Here is a 23,656-nt window from a genome sequence, read left to right on the forward strand (position 1 = left end):
TCTCTCCCTCAAAACATTCATGTGGCTGTCTTGAGGACACTTGATTTAGCTATGTTATTCCTTTGCGATTTGTGACACAACAAACTGACGCTCTAGGGCCGCACGCCCGTTACTTAAACACTGGCTGGTCGCTTCTACGCCAGAAATAAAATAAGTTTCGGAACGTTAGTGATGAACGGTGTATACATGTCATTGTAAGGGAATCGTATACTTCCTGATGGTGAAAGATTGCCGAAGATACAGCAACCTATAAAAATATGGATGCATTGTTGGAACGTTAGTAAGTTGAATGTCGTGACTATCTCCACCTTTTAACCCTCTCACATTTTATCTTTGTTTGTAAACTATGAGGCAGAACAGTGTTAAACGGAAAAAGGAAAAAAGTCTTTTTCGATTAAAACATTAACAGAGTATTGTTTATTATGTGGTACATTTCCAACTTTTGTTTGTATTTATGTATTCCTCCGCTGCAGTAACTGCTTCACATTCTCACGGAATTCTCTGAGGTGCTCCACATATTTTGGGTTAGAAGTCTCGACTCGTGAAAGCCACTGCTTGATGTTAGGGTACGTCTTCGGATCAACTCCTGATTCTGGATTTAGCTGAAATAAGACGATAAAATTTTGTTATCAGTACCTACAGACTACAATACTGTACGATGACTAAATGTGGCACAAATAAAGAAAAATGTTTCTATCAGTGAGATATAGCAATTCCTTCATTGTTTTGTGATTTAGATTTGTCGATAGAGTTTAACATTTGGTTATATTTCCTACACTGGAAACATGTGCAGAGAAACAATATCACAACTGCTTAAAAGGACAAAAGAATGGACAGATAGAGTTACAGATCAGAGTGGCTGACGTCCATCTGTTGCATTTCTTAGAGTACATTCTAAGCTCAAAATTATAAGTTCTTGGAACAAAAGAAGTTTTTCTCAAAGCATCATCAAGAAATCAAGGAAAACTACTTGACACTTAGTGTGCTTTATTCAATCACTATGTCTTTCAAACATAAATACAGGTAAGTAGGTTAATTCCATTTTCCTAGATTTCAGGAAGTTAAAAACTGTAGGCCTACCATATCGTTGAGTAATTAAATGAAATTTCTCCGCAGATATGTGATTGGACCGATGGATGCAATATGTGATGAAAAGCATCCAGATAATTATTAGTGAACATTAATATGGGATATGTCCATTGTTCGTATTTATAACGTCTCGAATTTTTCTAGGGACACTGGGGAATGGCAACCCATTGTTCCTCAAGAGGTTTGCCACCAGATTTATCGCTTCAAATCACTCTTTCCAGTCATCCACTGAGCACTGGCGTCTCTCAATACACCGCCCTACGCGTCATTCAGTACTGACTATGGAAATGTATGGCTTGCGAGGAGCTGCCCGACCATTGCACCCCATTATTTTTAACTCCCTACGCACAGAGGTTAGCACAGGAGAGAAATTCGTGGCGAGCCGCATCAAACCAGTCAGAAGACTGATGACCGCCCCCCTTCCCCCCCAAAAAAGAAAAACAAACGCACAGTCATTGTGTCAGCTAGACTGCTGATATCACTTTTTGAAGCTCATGTTCATTTCGTACAATCTTAAACAACCACCGTCCGCAATGCTAGTCGGTCCCTGGCCGAAAGCACATGAAGTCTTGCTTTAACTGTGCTTGTTCCCTCACATTTCCTCTTCACAGACAATTCACCAACAAGATCTGAAATATCCCTTATGGATTTGTTACTCAGGTGACATCCAGTGACAAGTCCACGTTCGAAATCACTGAGTTCTCCCGACGGATCCATTTTGCTCTTACTGCCTCCTGACGGAAACACAACAATCCCACCTCCTTCTATATTTGCGAGGCCGCCTCTCGTGACATCTGGTGGTCAATTCCGCAATACTTTTGATGAGGCAGTGTATTTGACTAACAGACTCCAGTATATTACACTAGGTGGAGAACGTTCATCAGAAACGAAAGTAACGTCGAGTGTACTCCAAGTGAGCGTGACAGGACCTACACTGTTCTCAATACAGATAGGCTTTATCAGATCGCATCGGTAATCGATAAAATTAGACAACATTGTCTGAGGAGTGCAGCGATCTGGCACTAACTTTGATTGAAACAACAGTCGATATCGCGATGACATTTGTTTATTATTACCGCCTTCGGCTTATGTTGAAGCATTGCTCGGACTTTTTGGGCCCCCTATGCCTGGTGGTGATGGTTCCTCGGTTCTTCACGTGACGCAACGAAAAACAGTGGTATGGCGTAAAGAACCGAGGAATCGCCAGCACCAGCATAGGGCGCCTAAAAAATGTGAGGATGGCTTCAACATAAGCCGAAACCGCTAATAATAAACGAATGTTATTGCGATCTCGATTGTTATTTTAATCATAGGATCAGCAGCTCTGTCATATTGTTAGCTGATGGTGTTCGTTATGTCCATAGTCTTTGCCTTTTCGAACATTGTTCCGTTACAGCGTCATCGCGAGTATGAAACATCTTCAACGAAGAAAAATAAAACGAGAAAAGTTACTCTATTAGCTTTGAAAACAAACGTTACAAAATTTTACTGTGGAATACATTAATATGTCAAGAACTTGGCCCTCGTTGAAGGCAATCTTTAATGTTAACGGAGAACATGAAGAATACGATGAACCGTGCTAATTCGTCAAAGAACGAAGAAACAGTGGAATAAGTTAAGAGCTAAATAAAAGAGAAGAAATAAAAATAAATACAAACGAAATATTGAAAAGTAATTCCGCGGAAGCCTGACGTTTCTGTGTCGGAGAACAGCTACGACATTGTCGACATCTAAAATCTTGGAGAAGCCTTAACAAGTATGCGCAGCTACACAGGAAATACGAAACATTTGTCAAAAGAAATGCCAATATAAAAACAACTGTGAGTACATACACACCCCACTCCCCACACACATACAGCTAGCTATTCTTGCTGCTGCAACGAGTGACTTGGTTTTAGCGCTCAAGTGAGACCCACAATAGTTTTATCTTCATGTAATCACTTTCAGTCTCCATTTCTCGTTCCATCACAAGGTTTCACGATTTCCCTTGTTGCTGTTACATGTCAGTTTCTGAGTAACCAGAATGCCACCATTGATGGATCGACAAATAGCGCTGGTACACGAAAACTTTGGCCGTGTTACATTTGTAACTACGTGGTTCCGATTCGTCCGAATGTCTCAATTGTGACTAGTTCTGTCGAAATGTGTCTTAAGTTTTCCCTAACGGATCCATACATACCAGCACAACAACTACGACATGTCACACGTGCGCGTTCCTTACTGTTGTTGTTGTTGTTGTTGTGGTCTTCAGTCCTGAGACTGGTTTGATGCAGCTCTCCATGCTACTCTATCCTGTGCAAGCTTTTTCATCTCCCAGTACCTACTGCAACCTACATCCTTCTGAATCTGCTTAGTGTATTCATCTCTTGGTCTCCCTCTACGATTTTTACCCTACACGCTGCCCTCCAATACTAAATTGGTGATCCCTTGATGCCTCAGAACATGTCCTACCAACCGATCCCTTCTTCTGGTCAAGTTGTGCCACAAACTTCTCTTCTCCCCAGTCCTATTCAATACTTCCTCATTAGTTATGTGATCTACCCATCTAATCTTCAGCATTCTTCTGTAGCACTACATTTCGAAAGCTTCTATTCTCTTCTTGTCCAAACTATTTATCGTCCATGTTTCGCTTCCATACATGGCTACACTCCATACAAATACTTTCAGAAATGATTTCCTAACACTTAAATCTACACTCGATGTTAACAAATTTCTCTTCTTCAGAAACGCTTTCCTTGCCATTGCCAGTCTACATTTTATAACCTCTCTACTTCGACCATCATCAGTTATTTTGCTCCCCAAATAGCAAAACTCCTTTACTACTTTAAGTGTCTCATTTCCTAATCTAATTCCCTCAGCATCACTCGACTTAATTAGACTACATTCCATTATCCTTGTTTTGCTTTTGTTGATGTTCATCTTATATCCTCCTTTCAAGACACTGTCCATTCCATTCAACTGCTCTTCCAAGTCCTTTGCTGTCTCTGACAGAATTACAATGTCATCGGCGAACCCCAAAGTTTTTATTTCTTCTCCATGAATTTTAATACCTACTCCGAATTTTTCTTTTATTTCCTTTACTGCTTGCTCAATATACAGATTGAACAACATCGGGGAGAGGCTACAACCCTGTTACTTCCTTCCCGACCACTGCTTCCCTTCAATCCCGTCTCCGGCCATCCTGATTTAGGTTTTCCGTGATTTCCCTAAATCGTTTCAGGCAAATGCCGGGATGGTTCCTTTGAAAGGGCACGGCCGGTTTCCTTCCCAATCCTTCCCTAACCCGAGCTTGCGCTCCGTCTCTACTGATCTCGTTGTCGACGAGACGTTAAACACTACCCACCACCACCACCACTGCTTCCCTTTCATGTCCCTCGACTCTTATAACTGCCATCTGGTTTCTGTACAAATTATAAATAGCCTTTCGCTCCCTGTATTTTACCCCTGCCACCTTTAGAATTTGAAAGAGAGTATTCCAGTCAACATTGTCAAAAGCTTTCTCTAAGTCTACAAATGCTGGAAACGTAGGTTTGCCTTTCCTTAATCTGTCTTCTAAGATAAGTCGTAAGGTCAGTATTGCCTCACGTGTTCCAGTGTTTCTACGGAATCCAAACTGATCTTCCCCGAGGTTGGCTTCTACTAGTTTTTCCATTCGTCTGTAAAGAATTCGTGTTAGTATTTTGCAGCTGTGACTGATTAAACTGATAGTTCGGTAATTTTCACATCTGTCAACACCTGCTTTCTTTGGGATTGGAATTATTATATTCTTCTTGAAGTCTGAGGGTATTTCGCCCGTTTCATGCATACTATATTTGTAAGTCGGAAAGCCGTACACAATACGACGTCGGTCCAGAACCGCCCCATGAGGCCGAGGCGTTAGTGCAAGCGGCCAGCCGAGTGTGTCGGGTCGTCTCGTTATCGAGACCGATTCTGGGAACACAGTAATCTGCCAGGCAGCATTTTCGCTAGTCAATCTCGCTTACGAAAACGAGGGGGAATACGGCCTCTACTGTGTGGTGAGCCTTTCGCGTTTGCGGTTTCAGTGTTACGGCAACGATTAGCGTGGCTGAGGTGGCAGGTTCAAATCCTGCTTGGGTATGGAATTTAATACGCGTCAGTGCCTAGTACACTCTTCGTGCGGGTCGGAATAGTAGTATCAACCACCACCAGATTTTCATTCGATGTTTTTTTATTTGTGAAAACACGTTGTGACGGAACTTGCGCATGCCAGGGGAAGCGCAATCTCGTAATGATGAGCAGATTCAAGTGAATGTAGGTACATGTATTTCTTGCCGTATTTGAGCCCTATTAACCAAACTAATTACCAGTCTGAACTAAATTACTATGAGGAAAAGGGTTGCATGTGTCGAAAACAACCTATCTTATTGTCAAATCCACAATTTCGGGGCAAGTAGGCCGAGTGATAACATGCCTGATAACATCTGTCTCCATGTTTAGCAGGAAAGAGTATTAAGTAAATACTTGGAAACAAACAGAACTCTTTCGGATCATCTGTCAGGAACTAAAAAACGAGACTTTTTTCAGCCCATTATGTTCTGAGAAATTATTCATCTTCTTATACACATACAAACGTAAGGGAATATAAGACTAGAATGAGATCATACAAATGACTCGGACATTATTTTCAGTTTGTCTAGGAATGCACCAGGTACTATATTGGTTGCGTGAGAGTGATTAAAGAAAATTAGCTGCAATGTACTAACAGTACACTTACGAATTTCGATGGTGAAGTCAGCGTAATAGCAATGCAAATACACTGTTTTCAATGTGAGAAACTCATTTGAGTTTGGCAGTGGTTTTAACTGCAAAACATGTAGAAAACAACGGAAACCGATTATAGCAGCACTGATACAAAGAAATTCTGTTTTATCTTTCTCCGAACACTCATTATAATGTACGATTTCCCTCTTGTTTGTAGCACATCAGATATAGCAGCATAGTATCTGGAAAGTATATATCCTTTTTTAACTACTTATAAGGATGCAAATGTCCAAGTTTATTACTGTAAAACAAGAAGTGATCGGCTGTACTCGATGAAGTTCTCGGGTCCGTCATATGTATTCGGTTCCTTTTGGTTCTCGACAATAGTGTTCTCGATTCCTTGAAGTTCTCGTTTACGGACATATCTAGTCCGGAGGTGAACAATTATCCTTGTTCTACGGCTGGGTGCTAGGAAAGAGAGTAAGTCTCCTTGATGGATGGCTGAAAAATGGTCCGGCTTTCAAAGTGCTGCAGAATATAGCCACATTCTCTCAGATCTGGTGGTGCGGAATTATTTTTCAAAGTGACTGTAAAACTGCTATTGTATGTTCCATCGAGTGGCAGTAGTTACACTTTGTTACCTCTATTCTATATTTACTTCCACACCTCAGCAACAACGGTAATGACATCACTCACAAAGAGACCAGTCACCCTAAAATTATTCCACATACCCCAGCAATAGTCATACGTTGTTTTTTACAGTACGAGGCTCGGCAATCGCCCGAACAAATCCGCACAACTTTATGATCTCGTCTTGAACGCCGTACTTATTTTGCTGCCTTCCAGCTTCTACAGCTATCTTTATGGATGATGAATACTAGCCATAATACCTCGATTATTAACTGTTTTGGAAAAGCACGAATCACTACATCGAGTGATCGCGTGCGGCGGTGCATGCATTACCTCTAGCGATAACAGACAGTTAGCAATACTGTAATCGACAATGGTAACATTGTCCCCCGCCAGCCACTGTTTGCCGTCAAGCATTCGGTCCAGGGTCTCCAAACCTTCCTTTGCTTTGTCAATGTCATTAGGTTCTATCTGCTTTCCATGAAACTTTGGTACCTGTAGGCAGAAAAATCACAGCTCTGAAATCTCAGATGCTACTCAAAAAGTATACGAAATATATATATATATAATAACAAAGAACATGTAGAACAAGATATTGAACAAGTGAACATTAACTCTAGAATAACTCCAGAAAAAGATTTTGAATATAGGAGCATTTTTTTTTTAAATCTTTGCTGTTCGACTAGTAAGACACTACTTCATTAACGTCAATGTCACAAAAGTTCAACTTAGGTGTTAAATAGAGCCAAAACACTTCATGAAGAGTGTTCCATTCACGAAAGGTCTGGGGCGGAATGCTAACAATAACATTTGTTCTTCTCAAATGACTTTACTGTCACAAAACCTAAATCCATTTTTAATCCTTTGGTAGGCACTTCACTTAACTCTCTCTCTCTCTCTCTCTCTCTCTCTCTCTCTCTCTCTCTCTCTCTCTCTCCCCCCCCCCTCTCTGTGTGTGTGTGTGTGTGTGTGTGTGTGTGTGTGTGTGTGTGTGTTGTCCTGCAGCGTGCATTGATATCTGGCAATCAGTATTACAATTTCTCAAGAACAAATGATGAATAGCTTTTTATGTAACTGGATTTTACTAATCTAAGAATAAACTGTACGGCCGTATGCCATTCATAAGCGCTATCGAGAAATTTGGTCAATTAAACTCTCGCACAGTGAAAAATCACTTAAAAATCGCGCAAATTTCAGTTGCCCGCGTATGGAGCTATAGACAGGAACGATTTTTACTGTCCGTATTCAGTTATCAGCTTCAAATATTTTCTTTAGTAGTTCGCAGATACGGATTTTTTATATAAACAATGAATATGTATTTGGCCATTATTGTGAGTACTTACCACGAAATCTGTGAAATCTGAGAACTAATACCTCTTAACATGATAAAAAACTTTAAATAAAATCGAGAACGAAGTGGGTCGTTAATCAACAATTGTAACGAAAAGCACTTCTTTCTATAGTGATAGTGAAAACCCTGATGTTGATAAAAGTTTCTTCTCATTTGCCTACCGTTTTAATTGTAGACACTATAGGATCAGAGAATAACGCTGGTGGTTATACTTTCAGCTACTGGCTTTTCTTTTTAAATAATATTTGAAACAATGTCCTATTAACGACGATATATACTTTCTCCAAAATGAAAGTACTGAAAATAAACATACAATTGACTTTTTGAGATGAGAGAGGGGGAAAGTGTGGGGAGAAATACTCCGTCTTCGGTACACGGTCCCTCGACTTTTGTTATGAACGGAAGAAATTTGCTCCAACATAGGGTTTTATGCCCAATTAAAAGAAAATGAGTAGAAGCAACTAGAATAATTCTTGTTCTATTGCAATAATTCTACTGTCAGTTATTGATAGTAGAGTAGAACCTCGCTTATCGGTTGCCTATGGGACCGGGTGCATGGCTGAAACTCAAAAAATGTCAAATTATCAGAGGAACACTTTTAATAAACCCACAATACAGTACAGTGCGACTTCAGTTTTCTACTGGAAGTATTGTCTGAAATACTGTTCCGCGTTAAAACAGTAGCAAAACGAAAAGAAAACGTTCACACACTAAAAAATCTTACATGAAAGTGTAATTTACACTAGTGCCTTTACTGCAAACTACATATGTATCGCACGGTAAGATATTGTTACTGTGAGTGAAGTTTAACATCTGTACATACCTTATTATAAGTGCCGCATTGACACGCAACCGATTGGCACTTAACTGTTTAAAACATGAGGAATCGCACAGTAAAAAATGTTCTCTTCTTAAGGAATACGAAAAAAGTCTGTTATGTTCTTTTGTTTAGCAGACGACAACCTTGATTTTGCCGCGATGTTCCACTATTTCCTAATCCACGAAATGCCTGTTGGGCTAGACGTAGAACTTTGTTTGATGTGTTAAAGGACATCAAATGCATTTTTAGCATTTGTGTGTGATACAAGGGGCGTTCAAAAAGAAACGAGCCGGAGGCATAATCACTGAAACCAGTGCCTGTATGATAGAGGTATTTAACCTGGCTGTTGAGACACTTGTCCCACTGTGACACAAGGCGGTAAATGGCTGTCTGATAAAATTCCCGGGGCTGCGATGTGAACCAGTTCCGCATGTACAGCTGGACGTCGTCGTCGGAGATGAATCGTTTGCCCCTCAGAGCCTTTTTAACGGGACCAAAAACGGCGTAATCACAGGTAAAGAGTTCCGGACTGCATGGAGGGTGACCGAGAACCTCCCATTTGAATTTCTGCAGGAGTGCCGCTACTATGTTGGCCGTATGAGGCTTTGCATTGTCGTGGAGAAGAATGACCCCACAGCTGAGATTACCTGGTCGTTTTGATTTGATCGCTTGGCGGTGGGTGGTCAAGGTTTGCGAGTAACGCTGGGCATTCACTGTTGTCCCGTGCTGCAGGAAATGAATCAGAAGGGGGCCATCTTGGCCTAAGAAGAACGTCAGCTATGAGGGGCAAACGACTCACCTCGGACGACGACGTCCAGCAGTACGTGCGGAACTGGTTAACATAGCAGCCCCGAGAATTTTCCACCTTGTGTCACAGTGGGACAAGTGTCTCAACAGCCAGGGTCAATACTTATAACATACACGTACTGGTGTCTGTAGTTGCGCCTCCGGCTCGTTTCGTTTTGAACGCCCCTTATACTCGAGCCATAGGTTCATTTCCTTCGTTGTCAGCATCTTTCTCGTTCTCATCGGTTGTTGAGTTACAGCGTCAATGAGTTGGTCGTCATTTAATTCTGCTTCTGTTGTCCAGTCAACGTCAGCTGTACTGACCCGCCCACTTACATGACTGGGCTCAACGTCAAATTGTAAAGACAGCATCACATGTTTAAGTTTTAGATGGTGGCATGATTTATTATTACACGCTTTAATGTGTAAGAAGAACACTGTCACTAAATTTCAAAACAAACGTGTGCACATTAACACTTATGGCCGAGTCAGAAACCAGTTATTTCATATTAAAACTGACTGAGCTAACGCTCCTAACAACGACCAACTGGCAACTGATCTATTTCGCAGACGGTGGGTCATCGACGATTCCAGACCTGACTGTAGCAGCGGCCTGTGTATGTCAACAACACCAGAAATGGGATGGTCAGAGCAAGAAAGAGGTCGGACCATCTGAGATCGGATTAGCTTGGTTCTACTGTATTGCTTCTTTTATGGAATAGAGATTTACTGAAAATTCCACAAGACTTTTACTGATGTAATTGTCAGAAGCGTTTGAATTCCAAAGTGTAATTTTGAATAATAGGAATAAATTGCAGGAGTTGTTCCCAGAGAATAAGGAACAACCCACGTCCAATCAAGGTAAGCTCGGAAATCCATGGATTGCTGCATTCATTCGTACCCTGCAACACAATGCCTTTTGAGAGTATAGAATATGGATGGGGCGTCGTGGACAGGACAGCCATCAGTGAGCAGATAAAGCAGAAAGAAGCTCTACTTAACGGCATAATAGCATCAATTACGTGAGAGGACCTAGCGCGACGGTGTAGTGTTCGGGTTGATGTAAGCAGAATGACCCTTGCGTGGATATTAGCACTTAGGGACGTACATTCAATGGATCTCATTTGTTAGTTATCCCATCAGCGATGGTTTCCCCAGTTCGTCTGCATAGTTAAAATTGTTCTTTGTCTATCGCTTGATTATCTCTATGCTGGAGTTGTATGTATGGTGGAAATTCAAAAAGAGAACTGTGAAAAAAGTTTAGCTGAGAGTCAGTAATGAGTTTAGATGATGAATGTACTGGGTCGTAGGATCATTCCGTATTAATGTTGTTAGGTGTGCTATGGAAAGAGACGAAGCATGCAGTAGCACATAAAAGTTAAAAATAGTGTACATCCTGAGGAACATTATACGGAAACCTAAGCAGTTACTCTAGCAATATTTAAGCGAATATTACTTACGAAAACTTGCGTAATTTTAGAGTATAGGTCCACATCGAAAAATAGCCTCTGGTCAACTAGGACACGTTTGTTGAGGTCTTTCGGGTAGAGAGAGTCATCCTTCCCATACTTCGAGACGAGGTACATGGCAATAGCACGGCTGTAATAAGAAAATCAGAGGTTAATGTTTAACGAAGGGAAGAGTAAAAATTTAAAGAAAGGGATGAATAAAATGCATATTTCAGCAATCAGCTGCTTTTATTTTAAACCCAAATATCAACCGGTTTCAGTCTTGAACCATCTTCACGGATAAGGGTTGAGATTGTTTAAGCCACCATATTACATTAGTCATTTCTAAAACAATGCGTAATGCGTGCCATGGATATAAATATGTGGCACACTACATTTAGAAGCAAACATACGAATACTAAATGTACGTTTCAAAAAAACGGTGTCCTCACAGCCACAAGTGTGACAAGTGACTGTTTTTTCTATAATGCCCAAATTTTTAGGTGTCCAGACAGACAAAAGCAACTTCATGTAAACATTTGCACAGGAAATTTTATTGGTACAAGTGGAGCCATGGAAATAGCAAGAATAAAGATACGTTTCGGACACACTCAGACGTATTATGATGTCCGTTACATCAGTTACTCAGGTGATGGAAACAGCAAAGCCTATAATGAAGTTGTGGCATCCAAACCGTATGGAGATTTGCTAGAAATAAAGAAACTTGAGTGTGTGGGGCATGTGTAGAAGAGAATGGGGGCTCGTCTTCATGAACTGAAGTCGTCGCTAGGGAAAACTTGCCTTAGTGATGGGACACCAACTGGTGCCAAAGATGGACTGACAATACCGGCTATAAAGAAATTCCAAGATTATTATGGTTTAGGAATTAGGCCAAAATACTTTTTGTGTAGATCCAATGAAGAAAGCTGTATGGTCAGTGGATTTTCTTACACTGTCCAACACTGATGAATCTCAAGACGGATTGTGCCTGGCAGTTGTGCAAAGCTAGTGCAAATATAATAAGGGTTTAGTAACTGGTGAAAAATATAATAACTGAAAGAGTCTGCGTTTGCAATTACGGAGCCAGTAAAACAAATATTCAGAGACTTGGCAAACACTGATCTACTTCGAAAGTGTTTGTATAGAAGACCACAAAATACAAACGAGTCTGTGAAAAATGTCTTTTTGATTCGTTTACCCAAAAGTGTGTTTGTGGTCTTACCCACTTTACACTGTGGGGTGTATGACGCCTTTGCTACTTTCAATCAGAGAAACATCAGTAAATGTGAAATGCTGCAATCTCTAGGATTAGGTGTAAGTTGTCGCACTGCTGAGACGATTAGAGATTTGGATAGCGAGACACTGATAAATGCAGAAAAGAAGCTAAAAATGTACGATAGGTACGCAAGATCAACTAAAAAAGGTGCCAAGGCAGGATGTCTTTATGTCTCAACTTTTGACTTCGTTTTCCATAGGTTTATTTTTTCGATACAAAAGGTACATTTTCTCTCTTTCTACTCAATAAAGAAAGCTGAAATTTTCGGATATACTCAAACACACATTTTGCATCGCATGCAGAAGCTTTTTTAATATTAACAGAGATGTTTTTAACATTATCTCAGGCAAATAGACTGAAGTTTAAAAGAAAAAATAAGTCTCAGAGAAAAACATTTATATCTTTCTTTATAAGTGATAATATTAAATTCCTACAACTTCAACATTTACACAGTGTATTTATTATTCCTAAAATTTCAAAAATTTTTGTTGCTTATTTTCTGAGATAATGTACCTTATACACAACCTGGTTTTACACTATCCAGATAGGGCATTTCGTTTCGCCCACATAAAGTACTAGGAGAATCTACATATTTGGAAACATATACATACTACTTTTCCTTAACTTTTTACTGCCTCATTCAGTGCTGACCTAGTCAGAGGTTCCACACGGAGAAGAAATATTTGGCAGTTCTTTTCTCCGTTTTACGAGACTAATCATACAACATAAATTTATCAACGTGCTCTCATTTTCTCACATATGTTAATTCAAGCTCACCTTTCAGAAATGAATAAACCATTGTCTTCCAGCGCTGGGATTTTGTGCTGCGGGAATTTCTGAAACAGATGCAAAAGATGAACAATAGGAGGAAAAGTAAATACTATCAAAGGACATTGCTCTGAGAAATACCTATATTGCAATCCAGTAATAATAACTAGTGCACAATGGAAAGTGGGAGCGAAGTTAATTTTTCAGTATGCTACCTTCCGTCCAGAAAGTTACGGGACTGAATTTATTCTGGGCGAATAAGCGACGTCAGTGAAGAAATTACGGTGGGAGCTTGAACTAACAACTTTCAGAGAACGGATGTTCCTTCTGCAGTGTCGTCGAGTATCGACAGCGGCGCAAGAAATATCGACCACCGCAAAGATACTGCACAGCGGAGCGGTATCACAAGGCGCCAATGAGATGCCAGGAAGAAGCCGTGCCTCCCGTGGTTATAAGGCCCCACCGCCTCGCCTCTGCCATGAACTGGCATCAAGAGAGACCTGGACAGTTCTGTTCGACTTCGGATCCTGCCAACTTCCAGGAAATTCATATCGAAGTGACGTCGTTGTGCAGCTCGCCGTGCGGCAGCCCGTGTCAACTGTCAGGGAGTGAAGAGACAACCGTCTCTTGTGTGCTGCGCCAACGCTATTAGAACTGCGTCAACAAGTGTCTACGAATTTTTCTTTTCTAGTGTCTGTAGTGCAGCCACAGTACGGCCATTCTGAACTTGTATCAATTCGCCACTCAGTAATCGTGACTCTTTTAGTGTGTTCTAAACCGCAAATCCACATGTACAGCGTCATAGCTACAGCCGACCCTGACGAGCAAAGGTAAGTCTATTTTGTAATTAATAGTATTTCTTATTCATAATGCTCTAATTAACTGTATTGTTACTAGCCGCCTGAGAGGCCAAGCAGTGGGACACAACACCTTCGACCAATCTGTTGTGAGCAGGCAGTGTTAAGTAGTGAACGTCAGGAAAAAGTGTATCTACGTACTTGTTTTGCAATGGACTAAGAACTAAACGTCCCTAAATAAAATGTTCAAGCTGAACAACAGCCTGAATAAGGACATGGTTGTATAATGTTCTATTCGTTTAATGAAGTATGGGGAAGACTATGTAGAACACTTAAATCATTAAAACCATCATCATAACTTTTTTATATTTTTTAATAATAAAAAAAATGTTCAAATGTATGTGAAATCTTATGGGACTTAACTGCTAAGGCCATTAGTCCCTAAGCTTACACTACTTAACCTAAATTATCCTAAGGACACACACACACTCACACACACACACCCATGCCCAAGGGAGGACTCGAACCTCCGCCAGGACCAGCCGCACAGACCATGACTGCAGTGCCTGAGACTGCTCGGCTAATCCCGCGTGGCAAAAATCCAATCTCGAAACCTTTTGGACAGACGGCGTACATGTAATATCACTGAAACAGGTAAGAAACTTTACCTCGAGCATTTCCGGTGTTCGCATTTCTTTAGTAATTTCTTTTATATTCACTATTTTCAGCTCCACTCCAATAATATTGGCTATAAGGCGGACGAAGCGACAAGGAGTGCTCAGCGCGTTGCTGTAGAGCGTAGGCAGGGCCATTCTGATGTCCTGAAGATCAGAGCGAGAAGTGATGTTGTTCTGCTGCTGAAAAAGAATTTCATTCATTCGTGTGTATCTATGTCAGCCAGGTATTTTACAAGGGGTCGTGTGTGACACTTTTACATTGTTTGTGATACATACTTTTTTCAGTGACCAAAATAAAAGTGAGTGGTTTACCGGTACTTTATTATTTAGATTGGTCTTGTCAATGTTAAAAAGGAGTAATTCGTCACGAAATTTTATTACAAATTTCTCTCCACTGGTTGTGAACTCTTGAACCTACTGTCCTAATGTCCGGTTGCTTTTTTTTCTACTACCAGAAAAATTGAAATTACGAATATGATTATCATTTATTAGATCGAAGTATTGCAAGAGTCAACCGTTGACTTCATTGCAAGGTGCTTGGAAGACTTACAAATCATAAAGTCACACGGATTACACTTTGGGATTCGCTGCTTTGAAATCACCAAAAATCATTGGGAAAGAACAACATCGTTGTATTGGAAAGTATTGTCCACGCAGTATGTGCCACGTTTAGTTCCTTGAAACTCTTTGCCTTTCTCTGAAATTTAAAGAAAGAAAATTTCCCTAACAGAGTTTAGTAGCAGAGGAAATGCAAGCAAAGTAATGTGGTTAGAAAAGGTTTTGCCAGATTGTATTGTGTCATTTTCTCTATGGACGACAATAGAAGAAAGGAAATTTCAGGAGGTGGAGAGATTTAAATACCTGGGAGAACGGATAAAACTTGGACTGACAGAAAAGGAAGCCAAAGAAGAACGAATAAACAAAATTAATTTATCATACAAACTATTAACATCTACAATAGGAAGAATATTGCGATCAATGCAAAACTGAGAAATTTCCTGGCAGTGATCCACCCTGAAGCGTTTTCCGCAGCAGGAAATCTTAACCTAATAAGAACAGGAGTACTTAAGAGACTAGAACTTGTGGAGCAAAAGATTCTCAGGTGGATATTGGGACCGTGAAGAACAGAAGATGGTCAGTTTAGAAGACGAACTTACCAAGAACAGTGTATACCACACTAGAGAAAATATCAGACCTCATCAGCAAAAGGAGGAGCGTGTTTCTTCCAACACATCCTTAGAATGGACTAGAGGAACACAGCAAATAATACAGTTTCTGATCATCAAGAGAAACAAAATACGGTGTTGCGAAAGTATTTGGAAGAAGTGGGAATACGCTAACCAGAAATGTACAGCAGGGTGATTTTTAAATTAAAAAATAAGACCAGGTTTTCACGCGTTTCGAGGGCAGAACTAGACCCAGAACAAAATCATCATGGTCAAAGAGCGAAGAAGGTTGCAAAGTATGAGAATAAAAAAATACTGGACAAGGAGAAAGGCCACAAGAAATGAAACTGACGTGAATTAACGTGGTCCACAGATGGCCAGACAAATCGAAGAAGAGGAAGAAAGAAAGTATGCGAAGATGAAACAGCTTTCCCAGCTGGTTGGCTTGGCAAGGAGCACCCACTACCCTGACCACAGCTCTGACTTTGGCTAAAGTATCGAACTGATCTCCTGCTGCAGGCGTAATGCGACCTTACCATCACAGTTGCAGTAGAGCAAATCAAGTGTGATGACGGATTAAAGATGGAAAGGGGTAGTACAACTGGATGACTGACAAACAGTGTTTTGCAGTTTTCAGATATCCAGCTGTCCAGCGTCCAACATAACCAGTCTGTTACGGCATACAGTGAAGTAAGACAAACGTAGACCTTCAGCCACTAGGTAGTAGCACCTCCTTGGAGCACTCAACGAAACGTCAAATGCCTTGCGAATAATAGTGAAATGAGTCTGACTTACACCACAACGTTCTCAAGCTTCATTAACAAATCAGATAAACTACACACTAGCACAGTGGATACAGCAGTGATGAAATGCGTGATATTCTTTATGATAGTGATGACGGTGGTGCAGATAAGGACTAAAATTCTCATTGGCAAAAGAAAATGAAGATATATGCACCTTAACTACTGTTTTACAGAAAGCCCTCCCATTTCCAAAACTAATAGTGTCTGAGGTATACTCTGTGGAAACATTTACTGTCACAAGCTCTGGGTGAATGATACAGGGAAAAATTTGGGGTACATGTACGTATGGGATGAGCCCACAGGAAGCAGGAAATCACAAGAAATCTCTGCTTGCTAACCAAGCACAGAAAAAACAATCCTGTAAATACATAATTAATATATACAATATTAATGTAGCTTTAACTGCAATGAAATTGACACAAGAAACGAGTGTAGACATCACTGATTTAAAGTTCGTGGTTTCAGGGGCTCTATCTGCCTAATGATGCTGAATTTGGTCACATAGAACAAGCAGCACGAAATCGAACTGTCTTCGCTCCAAATGATTGGTAGAGAATAATACTAACTACAAGGAAAACAAACAAATTCCTGTTAGTAAAAACGGAAGGTAATGAGTTTCAGAGTATTAATAATTTGACAAAGGCAGCAACAAAACGAAAAAAAAATGTAAATGAAGACAATGTGAACGGTTGAAAATACAGCGGCTACATTTTGATAAGGAATAGGAGTATTCTATCCTGTACAAATACACACTGAATGAAAACATGCTGTTTGAAGAGCTTTTGGCGACATCTATGAAACAGGGTTGATCTCGTAGCCTTTCTCTGACTGAACAAGAAAAACTATACAAAGGTCGACAAGCTATACCCGTTCTTAAGAAGAGCGACTTTTAAAATTTGATAAGATACACTACGTGGTGTATACAGGTCATAACCAATAGTGTCTATAGGTTATGACCTGTAGATTAAAACTGAAGAAACTGCAAAAAGATGGGAATTTAAGGAGATGGGACCTGGATAAACTAAAAGAACCAGAGGTTGTAGAGAGTCTCAGGGACAGCATAAGGGAACAACTGACAGGAATGGGAGAAAGAAATACAGTAGAAGAAGAATGGGTAGCTCTGAGAGATGAAGTAGTGAAGGCAGCAGAGGATCAAGCAGGTAAAAAGACGAGGGCTAGTAGAAATCCTTGGGTAACAGAAGAAATATTGAATTTAATTGATGAAAGGAGAAAATATAAAAATGAAGTAAGTGAAACAGGCAAAAAGGAATACAAACGTCTCAAAAATGAGGTCGACAGGAAGTGCAAAATGGCTAAGCAGGGATGGCTAGAGGACAAATGTAAGGATGTAGAGGCCTATCTCACTAGGGGTAAGATAGATACCGCCTACAGGAAAATTAAAGAGACCTTTGGAGATAAGAGAACGACTTGTATGAATATCAAGAGCTCAGATGGAAACCTAGTTCTAAGCAAAGAAGGGAAAGCAGAAAGGTGGAAGGAGTATATAGAGGATCTATACAAGGGCGATGTACTTGAGGACAATATTATGGAAATGGAAGAGGATGTAGATGAAGATGAAATGGGAGATACGATACTGCATGAAGAGTTTGACAGAGCACTGAAAGACCTGAGTCGAAACAAGGCCCCCGGAGTAGACAATATTCCATTGGAACTACTGACGGCCGTGGGAGAGCCAGTCCTGACAAAACTCTACCATCTGGTGAGCAAGATGTATGAAACAGGCCAAATACCCTCAGACTTCAAGAAGAATATAATAATTCCAATCCCAAAGAAAGCAGGTGTTGACAGATGTGAAAATTACCGAACTATCAGCTTAATAAGTCACAGCTGCAAAATACTAACACGAATTCTTTACAGACGAATGGAAAAACTAGTAGAAGACAACCTCGGGGAAGATCAGTTTGGATTCCGTAGAAACACTGGAACACGTGAGGCAATACTGACCTTACGACTTATCTTAGAAGAAAGATTAAGGAAAGGCAAACCTACGTTTCTAGCATTTGTAGACTTAGAGAAAGCTTTTGACAATGTTGACAGGAATACTCTCTTTCAAATTCTAAAGGTGGCAGGGGTAAAATACAGGGAGCGAAAGGCTATTTACAATTTGTACAGAAACCAGATGGCAGTTATAAGAGTCGAGGGACATGAAAGGGAAGCAGTGGTTGGGAAGGGAGTAAGACAGGGTTGTAGCCTCTCCCCGATGTTGTTCAATCTGTATATTGAGCAAGCAGTGAAGGAAACAAAAGAAAAATTCGGAGTAGGTATTAAAATTCATGGAGAAGAAATAAAAACTTTGAGGTTCGCCGATAACATTGTAATTCTGTCAGAGACAGCAAAGGACTTGGAAGAGCAGTTGAATGGAATGGACAGTGTCTTGAAAGGAGGATATAAGATGAACATCATCAAAAGCAAAACAAGGATAATGGAATGTAGTCTAATTAAGTCGGGTGATGCTGAGGGAATTAGATTAGGAAATGAGACACTTAAAGTAGTAAAGGAGTTTTGCTATTTGGGGAGCAAAATAACTGATGATGGTCGAAGTAGAGAGGATATAAAATGTAGGCTGGCAATGGCAAGGAAAGCGTTTCTGAAGAAGAGAAATTTGTTAACATCCAGTATTGATTTAAGTGTCAGGAAGTCATTTCTGAAAGTATTCGCATGGAGTGTAGCCATGTATGGAAGTGAAACATAGACGATAAATAGTTTGGACAAGAAGAGAATAGAAGCTTTCGAAATGTGGTGCTACAGAAGAATGCTGAAGATTAGATGGGTAGATCACATAACTAATGAGGAAGTATTGAATAGGGTTGGGGAGAAGAGAAGTTTGTGGCACAACTTGACCAGAAGAAGGGATCGGTTGGTAGGACATGTTCTGAGGCATCAAGGGATCACAAATTTAGTATTGGAAGGCAGCGTGGAGGGTAAAAATCGTAGAGGGAGACCAAGAGATGAATACACTAAGCAGATTCAGAAGGATGTAGGTTGCAGTAGGTACTGGGAGATGAAAAAGCTTGCACAGGATAGAGTAGCATGGAGAGCTGCATCAAACCAGTCTCAGGACTGAAGACCACAACAACAACAACACTACGTGATCAAAAGTATCCGGACACCTGGCTGAAAATGACTTACAAGTTCGTGGCGGCCTCCATCGGTAATGCTGGAATTCAATATGGTGTTGGCCGACGATTAGCCTTGATAACAGCTTCCACTCTCGCATGCATATGTTCAGTCAGGTGCTGGAGGTTTCTTGGGGAACGGCAGCCAATTCTTCACGAAGTGCTGCACTGAGGAGAGGTATCGATGCTGGTCTGTGAGGCCTGGCACAAAGTCGGCGATCCAAAACATCCAAAAGGTGTTCTATATGATTCAGGTCAGGACTCTGTGCAGGCTAGTCCATTGCAGGGATGTTATTGTCGTGTAACCACTCCGCCACAGGCCGTGCATTATGAACAGGTGCTCGATCGTGTTGAAAGATGCAGTCGCATCCCCGAAATGGTCTTCAACAGTGGGAAGCAAGAAGGCGCTTAAAACATCAATGTAGGCCTGCGCTGTTATAATGCCAAGCAAAAAAACAAGGGGTGCAAATCCCCTCCATGAAAAAAACGACCACATCGTAACACCACCGCTTCCGAATTTCACTGTTGGCACTACATACTCTGGCAGATGACATTCACCGGGCATTCGTCATACGCAAACCCTGCTGCCATCGGATTGTATAACGTGATTCGTCATTCCATACAACGTTTTTCCACCGTTCAATCGTCCAATGTTTACGCTCCTTACACCAAGAGAGGCGTCGTTTGGGATTTACCGGCATGATGTGTTGCTTATGAGCAGCCGCTCGACCATGAAATCCATTTTCTCACCTCCCGCCTAACTGCCATGGTATTTGCAGTGGCCGGCCGCGGTGGCCGAGTTGTTCTAGGTGCTTCAGTCCGGAACCGCGCGACTGCTGCGGTCGCAGGTTCGAATCCTGCCACAGGCATGGGTGTGTGTGATGTCCTTAGGTTAGTTAGGTTTAAGTAGTTCTAAGTTCTAGGGGAGTGATGACCTCAGATGTTAAGTCCTATAGTGCTCAGAGCCATTTTATTTGCAGTGGATCCTGATGCATTTCGGAATTTCTGAGTGACGGTCTGGGTAGGTGTCTGCCCATTACACATTACGAACATCTTCAACTGTGGGCGGTCTCTGTCAGTCTGCCGAGGAGGTTGGCCTGTACCCTTTTGTGCTGTGCGTGTCCCTTCACGTTCCCATTTCACTATCACATCGGAAGCAATGGACATAAAGATGTTTAGAAATATGAAAATCTCGCGTACTGACTTATGACACAAGCGACACCCAATCACCCGACCACGTTCGAAGTCCGTGAGTTCCGCAGAGCGTCACATTCTGCTCTCTCATGATGTCTAATGACTACTGAGGTAGCTAATATGGAGTACATGGCAGTAGGTGGCAGCACAATGCACCTGATATGAAAAACGTATGTTTTGGGGGTGTCCAGATACTTTTGATCACATAGTGTACATCCCCCCCCCCCCCAGTGAACCATGCTTTTTTTAGAAACATAAGAAGCAATCAGAATCCACAAGACGTCGGCTTATCTCCTGACGCGATCTCTGAAGAGAGCGAGGAACAAATATGAGCTTAAAATGTGTGTCAGTCTTACGACTATGTTGTTATAAATGTGTTATTAAACGTAAATATCTTTTGGAAAATAATCTCTTTTTTTTAATATCCAACCTCAGTTCGAAGTAAGTCTTTTTTTGCATACCCAGTGGTGTAACTCTGTATTTCCCTGAAAGGAAAACACGTACAAATTACAAAGATCACAATTAAATGTTCTTTTTTAGTTTAAAAGGTTAATATAGTATGTAAACCATCAAAAACTTTCAATAAAGTTCCTCTCCTTGCTTCACTAGTTTATCTACAGTGTCAAACACAAAATCTTCATTATTGAATAAGTAGCTATTTTGACTTACACATCTATATTTCTCAGCCGTCCAACTCTGTTTCTCAGACGTCCAACACTACTTGAATTAGAGTTGACTAAAGACTCAATTAAGTATAAAGTAAAAGATCCACAAATACATTGCTAATTGACCTCACACGACTGAGCAAGCTAAAAAGGCCCTGAAATAGATGGAGAACGTGCCTGGATACAACACAGTTATACTGTAGTGGTGACAGTGCTCGAGCAATAAAAAAAAAAAAAACACGCCCATACAATATGAAGAAGTAAAACGTGTAACTGAGTTTGCCGGCCATTGTGGCCGAGCGCTTCTAGGCGCTTCATTCTGGAGCCGCGCGACCGCTACGGTCACAGGTTCGAATCTTGCCTCGGGCATGGATGTGTGTGTTGTCCTTAAGTTAGTTAGGTTTAAGTAGTTCTAAGTTCTACGGGACTTATGACCTTAGATGTTAAGCCCATAGTGCTCAGAGCCATTTGAACCACAACTGAGGTCGAGCAAGAAAGATATTGTCTTTTGACGGCACATAACATCAGAATGTGACAGACTACCTTAGCGGTGACATGGGGCCGTCGGTTGTCCGGAAGTGATCGTAATTGACAGTTGCCATTGTATTTCCAGATGGTCTGGTTGTCGCAACCAGCTAGAGACCATTAACTGTTTCTCCGTGTAACTAGCAATCTGTTATCGACCTGCTAATATCCGTAACACTCAGTTAAACTGTCACAACACTTCGCGTAAAAGGTAGGACCAGGAAGTGTGAAGGCTGATGACTGATGACTGTACCAGCCACAGGAAAACGTGAAGGCGGCAGGAGAACTCGGGTCCCACTGAGGCAGCGCTCTTGCTGTAGGTCTCATTTAAAACCTTGGGTTTCAAAAATCTAACGGTGCTCATTCACACAATTTTGGGTAGGCTCCTTGGTTACGCAAGGTTGTTTCTCGCTTCTGCACACGGCCAGAACTGCTTTCCTTCTGAATTAACCGCCATTACCACCGTCACACGTATGGATAATGTATCTATATCAGGGAATCATTACAGTCGACTTAGTACCTCTTGTTCGACCTCGTGCCAAACGTGAAATGGCGAATCAAATTTTACTCAAACTTACGATGGCTATTTGTAAAGTAAGATCCGATCGGGTACGAAATGGAAACCACATTGAAAATCTGATGAAGCTCTGCACAAGCGTGTTGGGCAGTGTCTTTAGTATGCTCGTCGGTCGCGTCACGTCGCTCTTTTCAGCTCTGAGAGCAGAGTGAGCAGAGCACGGAAAGATGTCTAGAAAGTAGTGTCTACCGCCAAGTATGAGGGCTAGCGAGAGATTTCACCTGATGTCATCCAGCTCACATAAAATGTCATGCGTTTCTTTATTCATGGCAATTCTCGGGTGCACTCTCCTGGGGCAATGAAGAGTCTCCTGCAGCGTTTTCGATGGAAAGTATTTGATCGCCGACAGTACAACCCGCAATTAGCTCCCCCATGAGTTTCAGATCTACTCATATGAACTGTTGGCTATGGAGACAACATTTTGGCACAGACAACGAGCAGCAGACCAGTGTAGAGATTTGGCGGAAAGCACAGTCGGCTGCCTTTTGTGACGTGGGTGCTGGAAAGTTGGTACAACGCTGCTACATACGTCTACGCTATGCAGGGAAGTATCTGGAACGTGTTGCAAACTGTCACAAATGAAACATTTTTGATTTTCACAGTGGTTTCCATTTTGCCACCGGTTGGACCTTACTTTCTCAATAGCCCTGGCTATTACTTAATAGCCGGTCGCTGTGGCCGAGCGGTTCTAGGCGCTTCAGCGCACGACCGCTACGGTAGGTTAATTAGGTTTAAGTAGTTCTACGTTCTAGGGGACTGATGACTCAGTTGTTAAGTCCCTTAGTGCTCAGAGCCAATTACTTAATATAGGAATACCATTAGTAGCCTCAAAGTTTTGTTACTCTCTGATTAGCCTAAATATAGCGCGGCGATAATAATTTGCCACAGCCCAAAAGTTCGGCATCACAAAATTAATGAAAGAGTCTAACGATTTACTGTAATGATCGTATCTGAGTCACCAACGAAGTCATTCAAATGAAAGAAGAGTCCGTCAGGATGAACTCATTTCCCCCAAGCTGAGAGTTTCAAGAGACAGTTCGGAACAGGTAATAGGGCAACAACATTAATGACTGACAACGTTGTAGTTTGCGAGCTTCTAATGATGTCAGTTTGGCACATGGTTAGACAGATTATAAAACGAGTGAAGGAATGTTGGGGTTTGTACTGTAACAACGAGGCCGCTAGAGACGGTTCAGAAGTTCAAATTGCATAAGGATGGGGATGG

The 23,656-nt window shown here is 41.2% G+C and overlaps 1 protein-coding gene across 2 annotated transcripts in view; it reads right to left on the reverse strand.

The window, feature by feature from the left end:
- Nucleotides 1–413: 413 nt before the first annotated feature.
- Nucleotides 414–23,656, reverse strand: part of LOC124776287 (glutathione S-transferase 1-like) — a 28,306-nt gene continuing 5,063 nt past the window's right edge. The window contains exons 2-6 of one of the 2 annotated variants that reach the window (XM_047251196.1): nt 14,356–14,541; nt 12,900–12,958; nt 10,859–10,997; nt 6,775–6,936; nt 414–602 (exon numbers count right to left, since the gene is read on the reverse strand). In XM_047251196.1, the coding sequence (XP_047107152.1) occupies nt 453–602; nt 6,775–6,936; nt 10,859–10,997; nt 12,900–12,958; nt 14,356–14,499 (654 nt within the window). In that variant the 5' untranslated portion in view covers nt 14,500–14,541 and the 3' untranslated portion in view covers nt 414–452. Of the gene's footprint in view, nt 603–6,774; nt 6,937–10,858; nt 10,998–12,899; nt 12,959–14,355; nt 14,545–23,656 lie in introns of both variants that reach the window. The other variant, XM_047251195.1, reaches the window with a different exon arrangement.

This window comes from Schistocerca piceifrons, chromosome 2 (genome assembly GCF_021461385.2).
Source record: "Schistocerca piceifrons isolate TAMUIC-IGC-003096 chromosome 2, iqSchPice1.1, whole genome shotgun sequence".
Lineage (NCBI taxonomy): Eukaryota > Metazoa > Arthropoda > Insecta > Orthoptera > Acrididae > Schistocerca > Schistocerca piceifrons.